Below are 17,216 nucleotides of genomic sequence, written 5' to 3' on the forward strand. Positions count from 1 at the left end.
AATTGCAATGCCTTAACTTTAGTGAGGTAAATACACACACTCCCAGCCATAACAGCAATGGTACAAACATTGGCATAATAGTTTCTTTCGGTGTTTCGGTTTTTGGCGAAGTGTTTCCTCATTTGTGGTTATCGGTCTCGGCCAAAAATGTCATTTCGGTGCATCCCTACTATACACCGTAAAATGCAAAAGAAAGATACCTGGTACACTAATGTTAAATTAACTGTTCATTGTTTTTTAAGTTTAAGGAACTGAGAACAGGCCCAAATCTTCTGGTGCAAAGGCAAAATAACCCTAATGAGTGTAGAAGATAGAATGTATACAGTATAAATATTTATCTTGCATGGGCGCTCATATTACATACAGTATGGCTTCATCAGCCTGGTGGTGAAGGAGAAAGCGTTTGAATTATAAAACAGTAAACATGTTCTAGTCTCTGCTCCCATGGGAGCCTGACGCAAAAGTTAAATGACACTTCAGGGGTCAGCTTGGGAGCTGTTATTGTAGGGCTCGCTTTAGTGAAAAACATGCTTGTGCAAAATCATTATCACACATAAAATAATTGGAATAAAAGCTTGCACCAAACAAGGTCGGCAAATAACATCCCGTGGATGCTTTGAGCAACGCAAACAAAACTCCATCGTTACAGCGCATTTATAATTCAATTTCTCAGGCGAGTCATTCATCCATTAAGGACCAGCCAGATGTGGGAAAAATGTGATCTGTGAAGCGTGAACAAAGCAGCCACTGAACTGGCAAAGTGCATAACCAAGGAAGTGCTAATTCCAGGTTTTATCCCTCTCCTTTGGACTCCTGTAAAGCGCTCTGAATTAAAGTTTCCGCCACAGAAAACGAAATTCACAGCGAACTACGTACACCGAGCACTGCTGTACTTTCAAAATATTATTAATACATCTGTACGTTAGGTGAGCTCCGATTCAACACTGCCAAATGTTCCACTGAATATGCACTCATATGCCTTCATACATACACACTTCAGCCTTTTTTCACTTCACATTCTTCTTAGAAAATCTGAGATTTTGTGGTACATCAATGTCTGAACGCAGGGGTGTTCCTTAACGAGCAACATCTCTCTTGCCAGGGGACGTCCGTTTACTGCGCATCAACAAGGGTAACCGGTGTTATCCGCAAATAAAGACTGGTTGACTGGTTATGTTAAAGGAAACCCCAGTACAAACTTTTGATTGGTCTATTTCGCTGAAGGCGTGACTTAAGGATTGTTAACTGAAAAAAAAATCTGTAAAAACAAAATGTAGGTACAAGTTTGACAGAAATCCAGCAAAATTACAACAAACACAAAGTGATCTGCCATTGTCTAGATATTCCCCCCACTGGAGATGCCCCGCCAGTGCAACAGAACATGCATGTTCAATGCAACACATGCAAAACAGTGACCGGCATGTGTCCAGGTTGGGGGGGGGCGGGGGGGGGGGGGGGGTCACGCTGCAACTGACGCCTTCATCTAGCAATTTTCCTGTAGGAGCATACATAGCGGTGGCATGACGGGGGTCTTTTCCACAAACGGGGTGGAGGGGGGAGAGAAGTTCATTGTTCTCATACCTCAGCCTTCAGGGAGGCCCCTCCCCCCTTCCATTGAAGGTGAGGTGTGATGGATAGAGTTCCCCACCCCTCTGTACACACAGAGCACCTCGCTCCCCTCCCTGCTTCCCCCATTCTGACACTTCCCCGAGCCTGTCTGGGCTCATCTAGCCCCCTGCTGTCATGCACCCGCAGGCTTTAAAAGCTACTGGAGGGGGAAGCAGGTAATTGGCAGGCCAGGGGCAGGTTTGACTCAGTCAATGAGGGGAACGATCTGACAACAGATCCAGAGGACCGGCCATTACGAACTTCCCCTGCTTCGTTAACACTTGCCCGACCCTAAGGGTCTCTTCGCACAACAGTGCCGGCTCTCTGCATTTAATTGACATATTCTTTCACATCGACTCTTGGTAACATAAGCAGCTGGGTATTTCATTATTTTACATGCATTTCTTTTAAACAAGGCAAACAGACTTCGCTGGCTCAGCGTTGGCTTCAATAGTGCTCCGGTGAGGTTGAAACAAAGATGACAATGAGAAGATCTCAGCAAGGCAGGGTGTGGTGTCAGCTAAAGAATAAATTCATCAGTGGCCTCAGATATGCGCGAAATGTCACTTTTACGGGTGCTTAACACAGCATATGTTTATGTGTGTGTTGGGGGTGTTTTTTTTTCCCCCGAGCTCATCAACGCTGGCGGGAGAAAAGGTTCCTGAAGGCGTTATTGTAGTTCTTGTTGAAAGCAGTGTAGATCAGCGGGTTGAAGAAGGAGTTGGAGTAGCCAAGCCAGAGGAATACGCTCTTCCAGATGGGGGGGACGGCGCAGGAACACAGGGGCTGGATGAGCTCTGTGATGAAGAAGGGAATCCAGCAGAGCACGAAGACCCCGATGAGGATGCCCACCATCAGTGCCGCCCGCCTCTCCTTCTGCTCCCGCCACGTGTCGCCATCTGTCTGGAAGGTGACCGTTGCGTGGCGGACCGTGAACGCCATCTGTGGCTGGCGGCCAGCCTCTTTCACCTGGGCGAAAAAACACCACAGAGACAATAAAATCCATGGCCTTCATCCAGACCGCAAAAGGACACATGATTTTCCTATCCTCTTGTGCACTTGAAATACAGTTGAATCCCAATTGGGCTGAAAAGTGCGCCCAACTTATCTAATGAATACACATCACACCCCTGGCAAACTCCGCCCATTTCTTCTTCAGTCTCAGTACATTTGCATGACTGGACGGCTTTAAGTTGTAGGACGCCAGCCTTCCATTTGAGGTCAGTGATACATCTGAATACTGATCAATCTGGCTCACTGCCTGCATCCTCTGCCCTATCTTCCTACTACCCTATGTACAGTCCTGCCTGACAAAGACGCAGCCTCTCCAACTTAACCGAGCTGCAGTGTGAAGGCCCATACACTCTGTGTCAGTATAGGATCTCAGGTTTTCTGAGAAACCCTTGTAGAGCTTTGAAATCAGCTCCTGTTACTGCCATACATACCATTCTCACAAAGTTCCTTGGTTCTGGATACAGCTGCTAGATGTATATTAGCATATAAGTCATTGTATACATGCAAGTAAAAACTGGGAATGCATGAAATTAGCATAAAAGTATGTAAAAGATGTAAACCCTGTAATTTATGGAATATATATTGAGTGCTGTTAGTTCTCTTCCACCATTGATGCTGAATCAGTAGAAAACGAACACAGAGAGTAACGGTGAATTTCAATTTTGCCATCTCTGTGCAGCCCCTGAGGCCATGTGTTGTTGCGACAGCCTGATGTGGGTAAGGATGATGTTACAGTGCGGTCAGTGCTCATCTGAGCTGTCAGCCAGTTCACAGAAGGTCAAGCCAGAAGACAGATGCTTTACATCCCGCGTACTGTCTGGCCATACAAACAGGCATCTAGCTGGACCCTGGAGGGAACACTCCACTCAGAAAGCCGGTTCTAGCAAGATCTAGTCTGTGCCAAGTACTTCAAAAGTTGTGTGTGTCTATATGTATATGCATGCATGGGTGAGTGTTTGCCACATTGTGGGGACCAAATGTTACTATACAGCTTATGGGGATATTTTTCAGGTCCCCACTATATAAAGTTAGGGCTGGATAGGGGTTATGGTTATTTTAGTTAGGATTATGGTTATGCCTATATAAATGAATGGAGAAGAATATATGAACTGCATGTGTGTGTATATATGTAGGTATGTGTGTGTGTGTGTGTATGGTCATGTATGCATTATATGGGATCGAATGTCCCCACAGTGTGATAAGAACCTGTTATTTTGACATTGTGGGGACCACTTTTTCAGATCCCATTAGGGGAACCTCAATCTTATAAAAATGTGTGGCAATCAAAAAACTAAAAATGTCAAACCTCTTATATATTCTTTGTTACTTACGGTTAAGGTTAGGGCTGGGTATAAGAGTTATGGTTGTCATTGGTGGGATTAAGGTATTGCCCATAGAAATCAATGGCCTCCACAAAGATATGCATACAAACATGTGTGTGTCTGTCCTGTAACGTATTGTCATCCCAGCCAGCGGTGCCCTATGCTTCCGGGGATAGGATCCAGGCTCAAAGTGACTCTGTACTTGAAAAGCAGTTGGAAGCTGGACAGATGATAGAGGTTCCTGTTAGAAATGTCTCTTACTGCAGAAAGAAAAATCCTGCACTCGCTGTTATAAATTCCATAAACGTAGGTAGTGAACTCTCAGTAGAGTGAAATATCTGCTCACGGCTTCAGGTCTGACAAGACAAGCTGATTTCTGAATTGCATGACTTGCACGTGGCTGGGGGATGGTTCTGGAAGCCAGATGGTTCTGGAAGCCCAAAGGGAACTTCCTCCAATACTTAGCTCAGGAGTTCCTGCTAACTCTCCTCCTCCTTTGCTCTCAAGTTCTCACCTCTTAAAGACACTGGCTTTGATGTCAGGACTTCAGTTGCTACATCTTTATTTAGTGTTTGGATCAGCTATTTTGGGATTGGCTGTATAACCTCATCTCCTGTTTAATGTAACATCCTGTTGCAAAAGATGGTGGCGCAGGAGGTAGTGCTATCGTTCGGCAACTGGAAGGTTGCAGGTTCGAGCCCTGGTTCCTCCTGACCCCATCAAAGTGTCCTTGAGCAAGACACTGAACCCCAAATTGCTCCCGGTGTTCAGGTTGGCATCTTGCATGGCAGCCTCTGCCACTGGTGTGTGAATGTGAGCCATAAATTGTAAAGCGCTTTGAGTACTCGTAAGAGTAGAAAAACGCTATACTGTATAAATGCAGTCCATTTACCATTTTACCAAAAGATTAGTAAAAGTACATGACTAATAAAAACCAATGAACTGTGTTTTTTTATGCTTACTGGTCCTATTCTAGTACTCAGTAAGGAAAAAAACCACCACAGATATGAATTAATTATCATGCTAATATCAGATTCTCTACATCAAAATCGACTCCTATTTGGCAACTTGGATTACTTCAGTCTTACCTGCCCCAAGGTGACCAGAGAACATTATAAGAATGTTCTGAAAACATTTTCCCCGTGTGTCTGACCGCTTCTGCACACATATTTCCTGGTTAAACCTCCTTTTGTACCACGGACACGTTTCTTGGCTTAAATGTAACTGCTTAGACTTCACAGGCTCATCTGAATGCTTCCCACGAGTCAATACTTTTACATTCTGTGTGCAAACATGAAATAACAAGATACAAGGAATAAACATGTATGGAAGTCTGTTGAAAGAGGGAAATATTCACAGCACTTCACGTATGTGGTTCGTGTGCGTCACAGCAGCATAGCAAGCCAATTTTTTACAGACTGTACTAACAGGTTAACTTTAACTAGTAATGCAGCGACAATAAAAGATGGTGACATGCTAATTTTAACTTCATTTGCGAAGCACAGTCTCCTGTCAGCTAGGCCTCCGCCTGGCTTGGTGATATTGATTTGTGGGGACAGCTCATCTCTCAAACTGCTGAGCTCAGGTGCCTGTTGAGGCGAAGCAGATGTTTTTAATGACCTGCGATGCAGGGCTAGAAATGGGACGGCCAAGACTGTTCTTCAGGATGCACTCATGTGGAAATAAGGGGTGTTGCCCTCTCCCCTCCCCCCCCCCCACTAGTATTTTGTTGAAGGAATAGAAAAACATGTCTGAAACTTCCAGCATGGGGTGTTAAACATTCAAGAGAACTGATATATGAGATGGGTAACACTGATACCATATCGAGAGATAAACGATGCTCAGCACCACCTGTGACTGTGAATATCTGTTTCTAAATGACCTGTGAGTGAGGGCATGCATTGATGTCACTCTCCTGCCAGAACACGCCCCCTCAGACGAACTGTGTGGCAAAACACGCTGCAGCACGGCTGGTTTTAGTCATTAAAACTGCTAAACAAATGATTATTTACTTCAATCAAAGGCAGTTGGACTCAACAGGGATCCATCCATGCAACTTATTAAAGGGCCAGCGGACCATGGACACTGATATGTGGTATCCAGAAAACTGATATAAGTTATCCAGAAAACTTGCTTTGTGCAGTACACCCTTATAAGGAAAACTGGGTTTGTCTGGGCTAGCTAGCTACCATTATCTAATCATCCCCAACTTTGTTTGTAGAACACAAGGCTCATCATCACAGATGTTTTTTTTAATAAATGCTGACAAAACGTTATAGTTACGCAGAATATAAATCAATGGTACTAAATATTTAATTGATGAGTAGCCATTGCACTAGACCTGTGCCTGTGAATACCTGGCACTAATTCACCTGTGACTGTGAATACCAGCCTCTGATTCACCTGTGACTGTGAATACCAGCCTTTGATTCACCTGGGACTGTGAGTACTTGCCTCTGATTCACCTGTCACTGTGAATACATGCCTCTAATTCACCTGTCACTGTGAGTACCTGCCTCTGATTCACCTGTAACTGTGAATACCTACCTTTGATTTACTTGTAGACTGTAAATACCTACCTGAAACCTGTGACTGAGAATACCAGCATCCGATTCACAAAATCCATGCCCATGCTTTTGGCAAATAGTTACACAGTCATGGGATTTTCTCCCCTTAAACAGCCCCACAAATCTTCGGCTATTTTTGTATCACCAACCACTCCATTGCGACCCTCTCCTCCAATGTTACTGTTACTGAGGTTTAACCCAACCCTTCCCCCCATACTATACCCATCATTTCCAGTCTCTACACCATACTACGAGTCTCTCCATATCCACAAATGTCAGCCACTGATTCAGCTGGATAAGCCCTTTCCATCTACATAGGCACCTGTAATAAAACTCAACATGTCTCCCCCATCTCTACAAGACGGATGGATTGATGGATGGATGGTCTGCCGTGAGAAGCACAGCTGTGTGAAACTGGCCAAATTTATGGGGGATATTTGAACCCGCCATACCTCAATGACTTCAGCCATAGGTGTGATGGTGTTTGTCTTCCGGGATCCGATGCGGAACTTCGCAGCCTTGTAGATCTTCCAGTAGACGAACAGCACCACGCAGAGGGGCAGGTAGAAGGCCCCAAACGTGGAGAAGATTGTGTAGGAGGGGTCCTGGCTGACCTGACACTCCATGAGCTCCTCCGAATAGGTCTCTCCCCAGCCGATAAGCGGCGACAAGGAGATGACCGCTGAGAGAAGCCAGGTGAGCGCAATCATCACATTGGAGATCCTCTTCCTGGTCTTCAGCGTGTACTCCAGGTGCCGGGTGATGGACCAGTAGCGGTCCAGGGCGATGGCAGTCACGTTCCAGATACTGGCTGTGCAACACAGGACGTCAAACGAGACCCAGAGCTGGCAGAGGGCACGGCCCAGTGCCCAACGACGACCGTTCAGCTCATGGACCAGACTGAGTGGCATGACCAGGGCAGCCACCATGACATCCGACACCGCCATGGAGGCCACCAGATTGTGGGGCACGCGGTGGAAGGTGCGCACCCGCAGGATGGTCACGAGCACCAGCACGTTCCACACGAAGGTGGCCGCCACCAGCAAGGCCAGCAGGGTGAGTGTCAGCACGCTGAACACCGAAAACGGCCGGTAAAAGTTTTCTACCTCCTTTGAGCTGTGATTGGCTGAGCTGGTCAGGTTGAGATATGCCATCCTTTTAGTCAGATGTTTGACTCCTTCCTGGCTACAAAAGTATACAGGCCCTGACAGAACCAAATCTCCTTTGACGGTTTCACCCTGTAACAGACAACAGAACAAAAATGGGATTACGGGTCTCGTGCCAAACACTGGAACACTACTGTAGTATTATAGTGCCCTGCATGGGAATTAAAGTCGACAATTCCAAACTTGAATTCTTCAGAAAAACTATGGAAAGATATAAAAATAAATATCTATAAGTGATCCCCAGGAAACCAAAGAGAGGGAAAGAAAAACAAACAAGCAGTTATAAAAAATTGAGAGATTGCAATGGAGGTGTTGCCTGTGGAAGCTCACACATTCTTCATACTCAGCACAATCAACATATTGCAGCTTTTGCCTCATAAAAATCACAGTAAATTTCAGAAAAAGTGAGTTCTATTGATTGCTTCATTGTGGGTGGAGTGGTGCCTCTGAGGCTTGGGATCTGTGTTAGCAATCAAAAGGTTGCTGCTACGAATCCCATGAATGCCAGCAATGATCCTACTCCATTGGGCCCTTAACATGCAATTGCTTGGGTACGACGTTAATCTACATGCAGCCCTCCGAGGAGGTCCTCCTAAATTTGGGTGTTGGTAGCAGGATTGGCACTCACACTGAAGAAAAGATCTCACACGGTTCCAGTTTGACTAGTGTGGTGCTGAGGTATCACCGTATCACCCACTGCATGGCTGCACTCAGGATCTCATCCCTGAGGTGGTTTGTCGTGTGGTGGGTGAGGCAACGTGGTGTAATTAGCACACGTTCCTTGCCTCTATCTACATTGTGTATTTGTCATAGATTCATCCTTCTCCCATTGGGGGTGTGATGGTGCAGGGCTACCCAATACACCAACATGGCACCCACATGTCTGACATTCACACTGATCTTCAGTGACCTGAATGTAAGGCTTCAGGGCCAGATCTTCTCCTGTCCCTCCAGAACGACGGCCTTCCACAAATCAGGCTTCCTAAGATGCCGCAATATCTGGCAGCATCAACCCTGAACAATGACTCTTGGGGATCCGACCCACTAAGATGAGGTCATAAATATTCATGACCAGTGGATCACCCTTACATGGTCATGCGGTCGCTGTGGTGCCCAAACTATTAAATATATATTTTAAAGCTTCTTAAATTCATCCCTGTTTAAGCTCATTATTTTTCCTGTATGTCTTATCACGGCACAGTAGTTTTTCATCTTATTTTCCAATGTATAATACTCCTTTAGAAACTTTATTAAGAAGTTTCTTTTCTTATGCAACTTACTCTGTAAGTTGTACTCTGTGGCGAATAGTTATGGAAGAGAAATTTTAGAAGATGATTTATTGCAAATTCTGATGCTACTGTATTTTATTCATGCTATTTACGGCGAATCTCAGATTTCATCAACAAAGAAAAATGTGACAGAGACTCACCTGTTGGTTTCAGCACATTAAGGCACCATATGTTTATCTAAAATACGGAATGTGTTGGGGGGATTTCACGGATGGCCAACATTTCCATTTCAGCACAGCGCACCCTTTAAGTTGCCATTATGAGAAATGGTTCAGAAGAACTAATGTCTGGAGTATAAATTACCTGTAATTCTGGTGTCACTCTGCAAGCCGAATGGTAACCACTTTAACCGATGATTACCTTCCCACTATCCTACTTGAAATCCCTTGTCGAAAGCCTTTTTTTTCTTTCCCGCATCCCTTCGGCATCTAAGGATGATCACTGGCACCCATCCACGGACATAAATCAATGATTCCCGTTCCACGGCCAAGTTGAAAGGAGCGAGAAAGGTCACGAATAATGTAATTACAAACTTTCAGACATGAGAAACTTCCAATAAGATGACGAGAAATCTATCGTAGTGGATGTTTCGACAGCAGGCAGGTTATATAATGCTGTGACTGCGGCTGTGTAACACTCTTTAATGTATGTGTCAGCAGCTAGCAGATAAATCAAAAGACATGACCTTCTGTTTGGCTCAGAATAGGTGAACGTTAAATAATACAGCTGTAGGAGCAGCGCTTTTCTTCATGACACGTGAGATGTCAGTTTCCTATTGAATACAGCAGCTGCCTCGTCACATAGAAACATATCAAAATTGCTTTTTTTTTAAGACCAGTGTAGACTGTCAAATGAATACACATGGGAAAACTTGTCGCAAAGTTGGCTAGTTAAGCCGCCTTGTGTAATCGGCAGCGATATCGCCGAGGGAAACTTGGACTATGCACAGCTTGAACCCCCCCATTCTATTTATTTTGCAGGCCTGGTAGTTGAATCGCTTAACTGTTGACTCAGACAGCACCTGTGGACACTTTGAAGCTCTTCTTGGAGGTGAAGCAGTATGCAATTGGCCAGCTGGACTCTATTGGGAAGAATCTGTGCTACAGAGTTGAGGAAATGTTGACTAGAATCAGGGAAGTTGTTGCTTGGAGATACAGTGATACAGTGAAATGTGTCCACCATTTCACTGTATCTTTGAATAAGTTTTTGGGGTAAACTTCAAGTCTCACAGTCACACGGTCACAGTGGTGGTGATCCAGGAACCTAGACAGAGTGTTGTACCAGAGAAAACTATGGATCCAAGAACCTCTGAACAGAGCAAAATACAGAACAAGGAATCTATAGGCAGTGTTGGACTAGTGCAATTTATTGAGCAACTAGCAAACAGGGCAGATTGCTGATTAGTCGGTGTAGTCTAGGTCAGCTCTCCTGTGCTCTGCCTCGCCTCAATATAGAGATCACCTGTTTCTAATTAATGAGCACATATATAGATTCCCTTCCTCCTTTCGAACCCTTGCGAGGTATCGACTGCAATGGTTGCCACTACTGATCCTTCTCTCTTTCTGCTCATTTGTTTGTTGTCTGACCTGTTCTTGTTGTGACTTTCGAAATTCATCACAAAGTTTGTTTCACCTGCCAGATTCTGACCAGTTTTTTTTTTGATTTAAGCTCCTGCCTGCTTCTGGCGTACTGGCTCTCTCTCGTGGCTGGGAAATCCCAGAACAGATCGCAGACTGGATCACAGACTGCAGGAGCAGACTTTCAAATAAGCCACCTCAGTTGTTCTATTGCTACCTCACAGTAGCGGCCTAGTGGTTAGGGAAGCAGGCTTGCGATTGAATGCACGTCATGCTAAGAGCGCCGTCCAAGTGTCTTATATGTCTACACTCTACCCAGTCTCTACAACTTGGTATTTCTACAGCCAATTAGGCTATGCTTAGCCCAGGAGGTTACAACAAATGGAAAGCCCTCCTGGGATTCCAGCCAACAACCTATTGGGAAGGAGCCCAAATCGGCGTCCAGTTCACACCCTCTAACCGGTCTGTTGTTCTGTCCCCGTTGTCACCCGAAGCACTACATATTCTTCCTTTGCTTGGGAACAGCGTCGGCAAACACTCGGTCGTATTCCCCGGCCGCGGTAAATATTCCAGAACCTGCCAGACTTCCAAGCGGCCGCTCTCCAGCTGGAATGAGGTGTGGGAAGGGGGAACGCCGGAGTGTATACGTCACACCATTAAGGCTCAAGTAGGTGCCAGCTGATTACAAGAGACTAAGAGAGTAGCTAGTCACCGAGCCTCAACCCCTGCCTTGGCTGGGGGACGTCAACAGCTGCCAGTTCAAGGGTGCCTCAAAACCTCATACACCAAGACGACTCCTTCCCTCAGGCCAGTTTCCGAATCACAGCCTGGTCGAAGTGGACCTTTCCTTCTACACACTTGTAAATGGATTCAACAGCTCTGGAAAGCCAGGTAACTGCACAGAACTGCATTGCCGGGGGGGGGGGGGACAGAGCCTCGCAGAGTCCAACTACCCCAGCTGGATGGCTTATGCTTTCTGTTAAAAGGCCGCCGTAAAAAGGTCTGTGCGGAAGACCAGTCCGTAATAAACCGCTTTGATGTATGCTGCCATCCTGCCAGTTTACGTGCCACCTGTGCTTCCTGGGAGACGCCGGACGACACAGTGTGTTACGCGCCAACATTGCCGCGTCCCTCCGTACAATATGCCCATGAACGTCAACATCCCACATTAAAATAATCAGGGGAGGGAGTGCGCATCTATATTTTCGAAGAACAAGAGGACTGCAGCTGGCCTTAATGCTGGAAAATCACATCTACTGTATGGTGCAGGCACAGCTGTCGGGAATCAAGCAATCAGCAGAGCGTATTAACAACAGTCACTCTGCGCTCTGTTTTCAGTGGTCAAAACAATTAGAACTGGATCTGTTTTGTTTTCCTAGCTTCTGCAGATGCCTACTGTAATTATCATATCAATGTCACTCACACCCACACACATATACAGGCACACACAAACTTAAAAACACATACCCACACACAGGAGAATTGGACTAAAATACATCAACCACATGAACATCGCAGAATTATCAGAAATGCGTTAAAAGCTCATTCGTCACAAAGAAATAACTTCAAAAAATCCCTTTAAAAAGTACTGAATTATACTTAAATACTTTTTCGTTTGTTGGCTATACATGGGATTGAATTAAATCAAAATTATTATCACGGTGTAGATAACCAAGAACCTGACCCTAATTCAGCACACACAACAGACCACTCATCTGTTTCATCTGTATACATTTTTACAGTTAATTATTCGCACCAAAATGTTTAACAATTTACGTTTTTAAATGTAGGTCATTCATGCAGGACTCATGCAGTCCTGTACAAAACTGATTATGTTGGCAATTCACTTACACAGCAACTTACATTTCCTTACTGCAAATAAATGTAGTTTCTAACTTGAACATGATCGAAGTGAATTTCTGTAACCTCTAATACGAGAACCGAGCATCCTAATTAAACTTGCATGAATGCGTTATAATTAGAACATCCGATTGACGATGCGGGTTCATAGTAACCACGAGTCTATAGTCGTTTCGTGGGCATGCAACTTTCCTGATGTTGGCAGAAATGTCTTACCCCGCCATCGCACCGTGGGATAAGCCGGGCCGGGGTGTCGAGGATCGCATCTGCTGCGATCCGGTTCTGTTCTCCCCCTCGTCTGTGCTGACACTGTCCCCTCTCGGTGCGTCCGCAGTTAAGCGTATGGAAATCTGTATTCGGTGCAGAGGTGCCACAGACACTGGAAGGAACCAAAGACAACGGTACGGGGGTGTGTGCATGTGTGTGCAAGTGTGTGTGTGTGTGTGCGTGTGTGTGTGCATGTATAACAGGATGGACAGTGTCCTGTTTATAAGCAGTGAATCACTGGCGTCTCAGTCACAATGCGGTCGCCCACCCCTCTAGGTGTGCATTTATTATGCACCTTCATTCGTTTTAACACGATGTGCTTGTAGCACAAATTACGCTCCTTCCAAAATACACACTCGGGGAAGGAGGAAAAAGTTTATTATGCAACTGATTTATTAATTTGAATCTCCTGTGATGCCGATGTCGTTTACTAGAACCTGGTGTTGATGTACTTATTCACGTTTGACATGGGAGCTCAAAACGCAGCCGTCGTTAAATATATGCAAAGTTTCGATCTGTCTCTGTCGTGGTCGTTGGATGGATTAATTGACTTCGGCGTACTTTCGTTTCAATGTAATTTACCGCTGTCCGTATAATTTCTAATTAGTTCCGTCCTGTTATAAGTTATCAGTGAATGCCGGCGGGGAAATGAGAGAGGGGGAGGGTTACTCGCAAACTGTCCGCAGCTACTGAACTTAATTTCATTACGGGAATACATTACACGACGCATACGGGCAAATAACAACGTTAGAAAGATAATAATGCCTATAAAACAGTGGGGTATCTCACGGTTATTAGGTTTATGGAGGGAGCACTTCGACAAGACCTTCTCCAATCAAAGACCCCATGTTGTCATTAAACATCTGTAGCGCTCCGGTTGGTATTCCTAGCTTTATAAGGGGTTTCTGTACTTGTCTTCGCTCTTTCATTAGCTGAAGCGTACTCTTGAATGTAAGAATTAAAGGTTATTGGCGCATTATGGCGAGTGCTGGAAGCCTGAATGAACAGTCGATTTTACTTAATTTCGTTTATATCATCGGTAGCTATCAACAGCTAATAACTATAGTCTTTTTGATGAAATAACCGTAAAGTCGTTTCTGAGCCAGATCGTTAACAAAACGCTATGTTTTCTTTGACTACTTATTCTACCGCTACTGCTTATAGTCTACGCTAATGAATTTGGACCACTGAATTGTGTGTGATTCGTTCAGTTTGGATAGGGCTGGTATTAAGAATATCTAACCCCAAAGACCCTGTTTCTCAATTAATCCAAGTAACTTAATGTAGGTAACTACATGTTTCGTCCATTTAAAATGACCCAGTCCTTCATATATAAAGTAGGCCTAACGGATAATGCAGCCTTGGTGTAAAGCTGCTTAGCTGACTTTGGACCTGATCTGATAAATGCGAACCGCAAATGCAGAATCTCTCCGGTGGGATCCATTAGCTCATCTTCGGGTTTCAGGGGTGATCGGTAACCTATGGAAGCCCGTTTCCGCCAGGTAGTAAAAAAAATATAAGCCACGGAATCTCGCAATTGCGACTTAGTAAGTCAGAATTCTGACTTTGTATCTCGCAATTGCGACTTTATATCTCGCAATTGCGACTTAGTAAGTCAGAATTCTGACTTTATATCTCGCAATTGCGACTTAGTAAGTCAGAATTCTGGCTTTGTATCTCGCAATTGCGACTTTATATCTCGCAATTGCGACTTAGTAAGTCAGAATTCTGACTATATCTCGCAATTGCGACTTTATATCTTCAATTAAAAGGACCTGGATTTCACTTAAGCATCGGTGTCATTTTAATGACAGAATCGTGTTGTCCAGTACACATACAACGATGCCCACCGATTATTTTTGCGCTTCAAACCATTTCATGATTTGTGCAAAATCGTGTTAATAGCTAATATTATAGGTGCTGTCAGCTGTAATGACATGGTGGTTTAGCATTTTGGGCTCATGGCGACTGATGCACACCCCTTTGTTTCCCAGATTGCTTTACGTACAAATCTTAATTAATTTCTGAATGTTTGAATGTATCCGTATAATGTGCAATGGGACAATACATGAATGGGTTAATAACTTTAAAACTAGACAAGACAGGCACTTCTAGTGAAGTGTGCTTTGATCAGTGGACTACAGGGAACAATGCACACCCCTTGGATTTTCAGAATAACTTTCTCTCTATCAGTTATTAATTATATATTGTATCCATATTACATGGCATAGGGGTAATGCACTAAAGGGTTAATAGCTCTGAAACAAAATGAATTGTGCATGGATCAGGGGAACCTGGGGGACAATGGACACCCCTTGGATTTTCAAGATCACGTTCTCTAAAACAGCTATTAATTAATACACTGTGTACATATTACATGCCATAAGGGCAATGCACTAAAGGGTTAATTGCTCTGAAACAAAATGAGACAGTCATGTCCTATGAAGTGTGCCTTGATCAGTGGAGTCAGGGGGCAATGCACACCCCTTGGATTTTCAAGATCACTTTCTGTCTAACAGTTTAATTATTACATCATATCCATATTACATGCCATTGCTCCATTTCATACATATTGACAGTTAATTGATAACACAAATTAATCCAGTAAGTTGTAAAGTGTGATTTAGGCAGTGCACCGTGGGACAAAGTAAATGTATCACAGCTGAATTGCTTGATTACGTGTTTCGTAATCGGTGTGCATCGTTGTCTGTGTACTTGACAACACGATTCTGTCATTAAAAACGCCCCATCTTACTTCCGTGAAAAGTTATTAAAGCTATAGAAACTTGTTTCGAGATACTAAGTCGCAATTGCGAGATATAAAGTCAGAATTCTGACTTACTAAGTCGCAATTGCGAGATATAAAGTCAGAATTCTGACTTACTAAGTCGCAATTGCGAGATATAAAGTCGGAATTCTGACTTACTAAGTCGCAATAGCGAGATATAAAGTCAGAATTCTGACTTACTAAGTCGCAATTGCGAGATATAAAGTCGGAATTCTGACTTACTAAGTCGCAATTGCGAGATTCCGTGGCTTATATTTTTTTTACCACCTGGCGGAAACGGGCTTCCATAGTAACCCCTGGTGAGAAGATGCAATTTAAAGAATTTATTTAAGAGATGTACAGAAGCCCTTATGGAAATCTCTCTCGATGCTTGCATGCTTCTTTATTATTATAATTGTGCCATCCAGCTTTATGCTTTACTGGAGCAAAGTGAAGATTTAAGGTGGTGATGGACAGGAGGGATAGTCGGCATTACGGCTCCGAGCAGCTCCTCCGTTCCCGCTGCCCTTCTGGCCGGGCTGCCACTCCACCAGCTCCGGGTCCGGATCACTGGTGCCCCCTCCGGGATAGTTATGGGAAATAACACGGGCACCTGTCAGTCTCCTGATGGGATGAATGAACTCAAAATGTGAGTAAGATCTGAAAATAAGCCCAAAGGGAGAAGGGCAAGGGGCAGTAAGCTGTGTTGTGGTTAAGGGGTTGTGCAAAAACTTACGGCCCAAGGAATAACTGTCGCGCACTCGGATATACTTGCACTCGAAATGTTATCAATAATGCGCCTTGAAGGAAAAAAAAAAAAAAAAAACAATGCAAAAAATGTGAGTCTATCTGAACCGACGCAGTTCCGTGATTTTTATGTAAATGCCAATGAGTCTAACAGGCACATCTCAGCCGGGCTGATTACATTGTGCCCTGGATCGCTGTGCTGTGCAGAATGGCCCGAGTCCCTCCAGGTGCAGATAAAATTATCATAGACTGGCAGAAAGGCAAAACCCACGTCGTAATAAATAATAGCCTTTGCGAACTGCGGACGCGATGATGCAGGTTGACTATACGGCTTGCGATTTGAAACTCGGTCGTTTTATAAAGATGGGTGTTTATAGGCATGATTCATTTTCTGTCCTCAAGGGATCAGACGTTTGAAATTTAAAAATCCTAACCATAACTTTAGAGTTAATCGTAAGTACTGTCCATATCGGATGTAGAATTTTTTTTTAACAAGTAGGGCTATTAATAAACACAAATAATGAAGATTGCTATGAATTACACAATTGTGACAATTTGACGGCCTCAATCACAGGTCATATTGCACATATTACGATTCAATGGAATCCTGCTTTATTCCTGCAACAGTGTCAGCATCAGTCACTCTTGTAATGAGTTATGCTGACAAAATAAATGGAAAAGAATTAATATGTTACGCCAGTAATGGAAAGAACAGATCTGCATCCAAAATCACGGACAGACCGCAATGCAGTATACATTGAATTGGCGTACGCGTAAACGTGACATCCTATGGCTGCTCGGCGAATTACATTTTAATTTCAGTACAACATATTCCCCATATGTTGAGTATACAATGCGCTGTACTGATTCTTTTGTTCAAATACTCAGATAGTGAAAACGAGAAAATAATTACACTCATGCAATTGTCTCAGTAACAGTCCTAATTAGTGAAGATGTGAATTCCCGCCAACCGTCCCGGGAACTGGGGTTGTTATCAGAAGGGTAATTGGAGACGTAATGAACAATTTAGTA

At 44.1% G+C, this 17,216-nt stretch overlaps 1 protein-coding gene across 1 annotated transcript; it reads right to left on the bottom strand.

The window, feature by feature from the left end:
* Positions 1 to 207: 207 nt before the first annotated feature.
* Positions 208 to 12,771, bottom strand: LOC111858568 (5-hydroxytryptamine receptor 5A-like). Its single transcript, XM_023840452.2, has 3 exons — positions 12,620 to 12,771; positions 6,964 to 7,749; positions 208 to 2,577 (listed from the first exon to the last, which is right to left on the bottom strand). The coding sequence occupies exons 2-3, from the start codon at positions 7,663 to 7,665 to the stop codon at positions 2,245 to 2,247; spliced, it is 1,035 nt and encodes a 344-aa protein (XP_023696220.1). The 5' UTR covers positions 7,666 to 7,749; positions 12,620 to 12,771; the 3' UTR covers positions 208 to 2,244.
* Positions 12,772 to 17,216: the final 4,445 nt, after the last annotated feature.

Source organism: Paramormyrops kingsleyae, chromosome 4 (genome assembly GCF_048594095.1).
Source record: "Paramormyrops kingsleyae isolate MSU_618 chromosome 4, PKINGS_0.4, whole genome shotgun sequence".
In the NCBI taxonomy this organism is placed as follows: domain Eukaryota; kingdom Metazoa; phylum Chordata; class Actinopteri; order Osteoglossiformes; family Mormyridae; genus Paramormyrops; species Paramormyrops kingsleyae.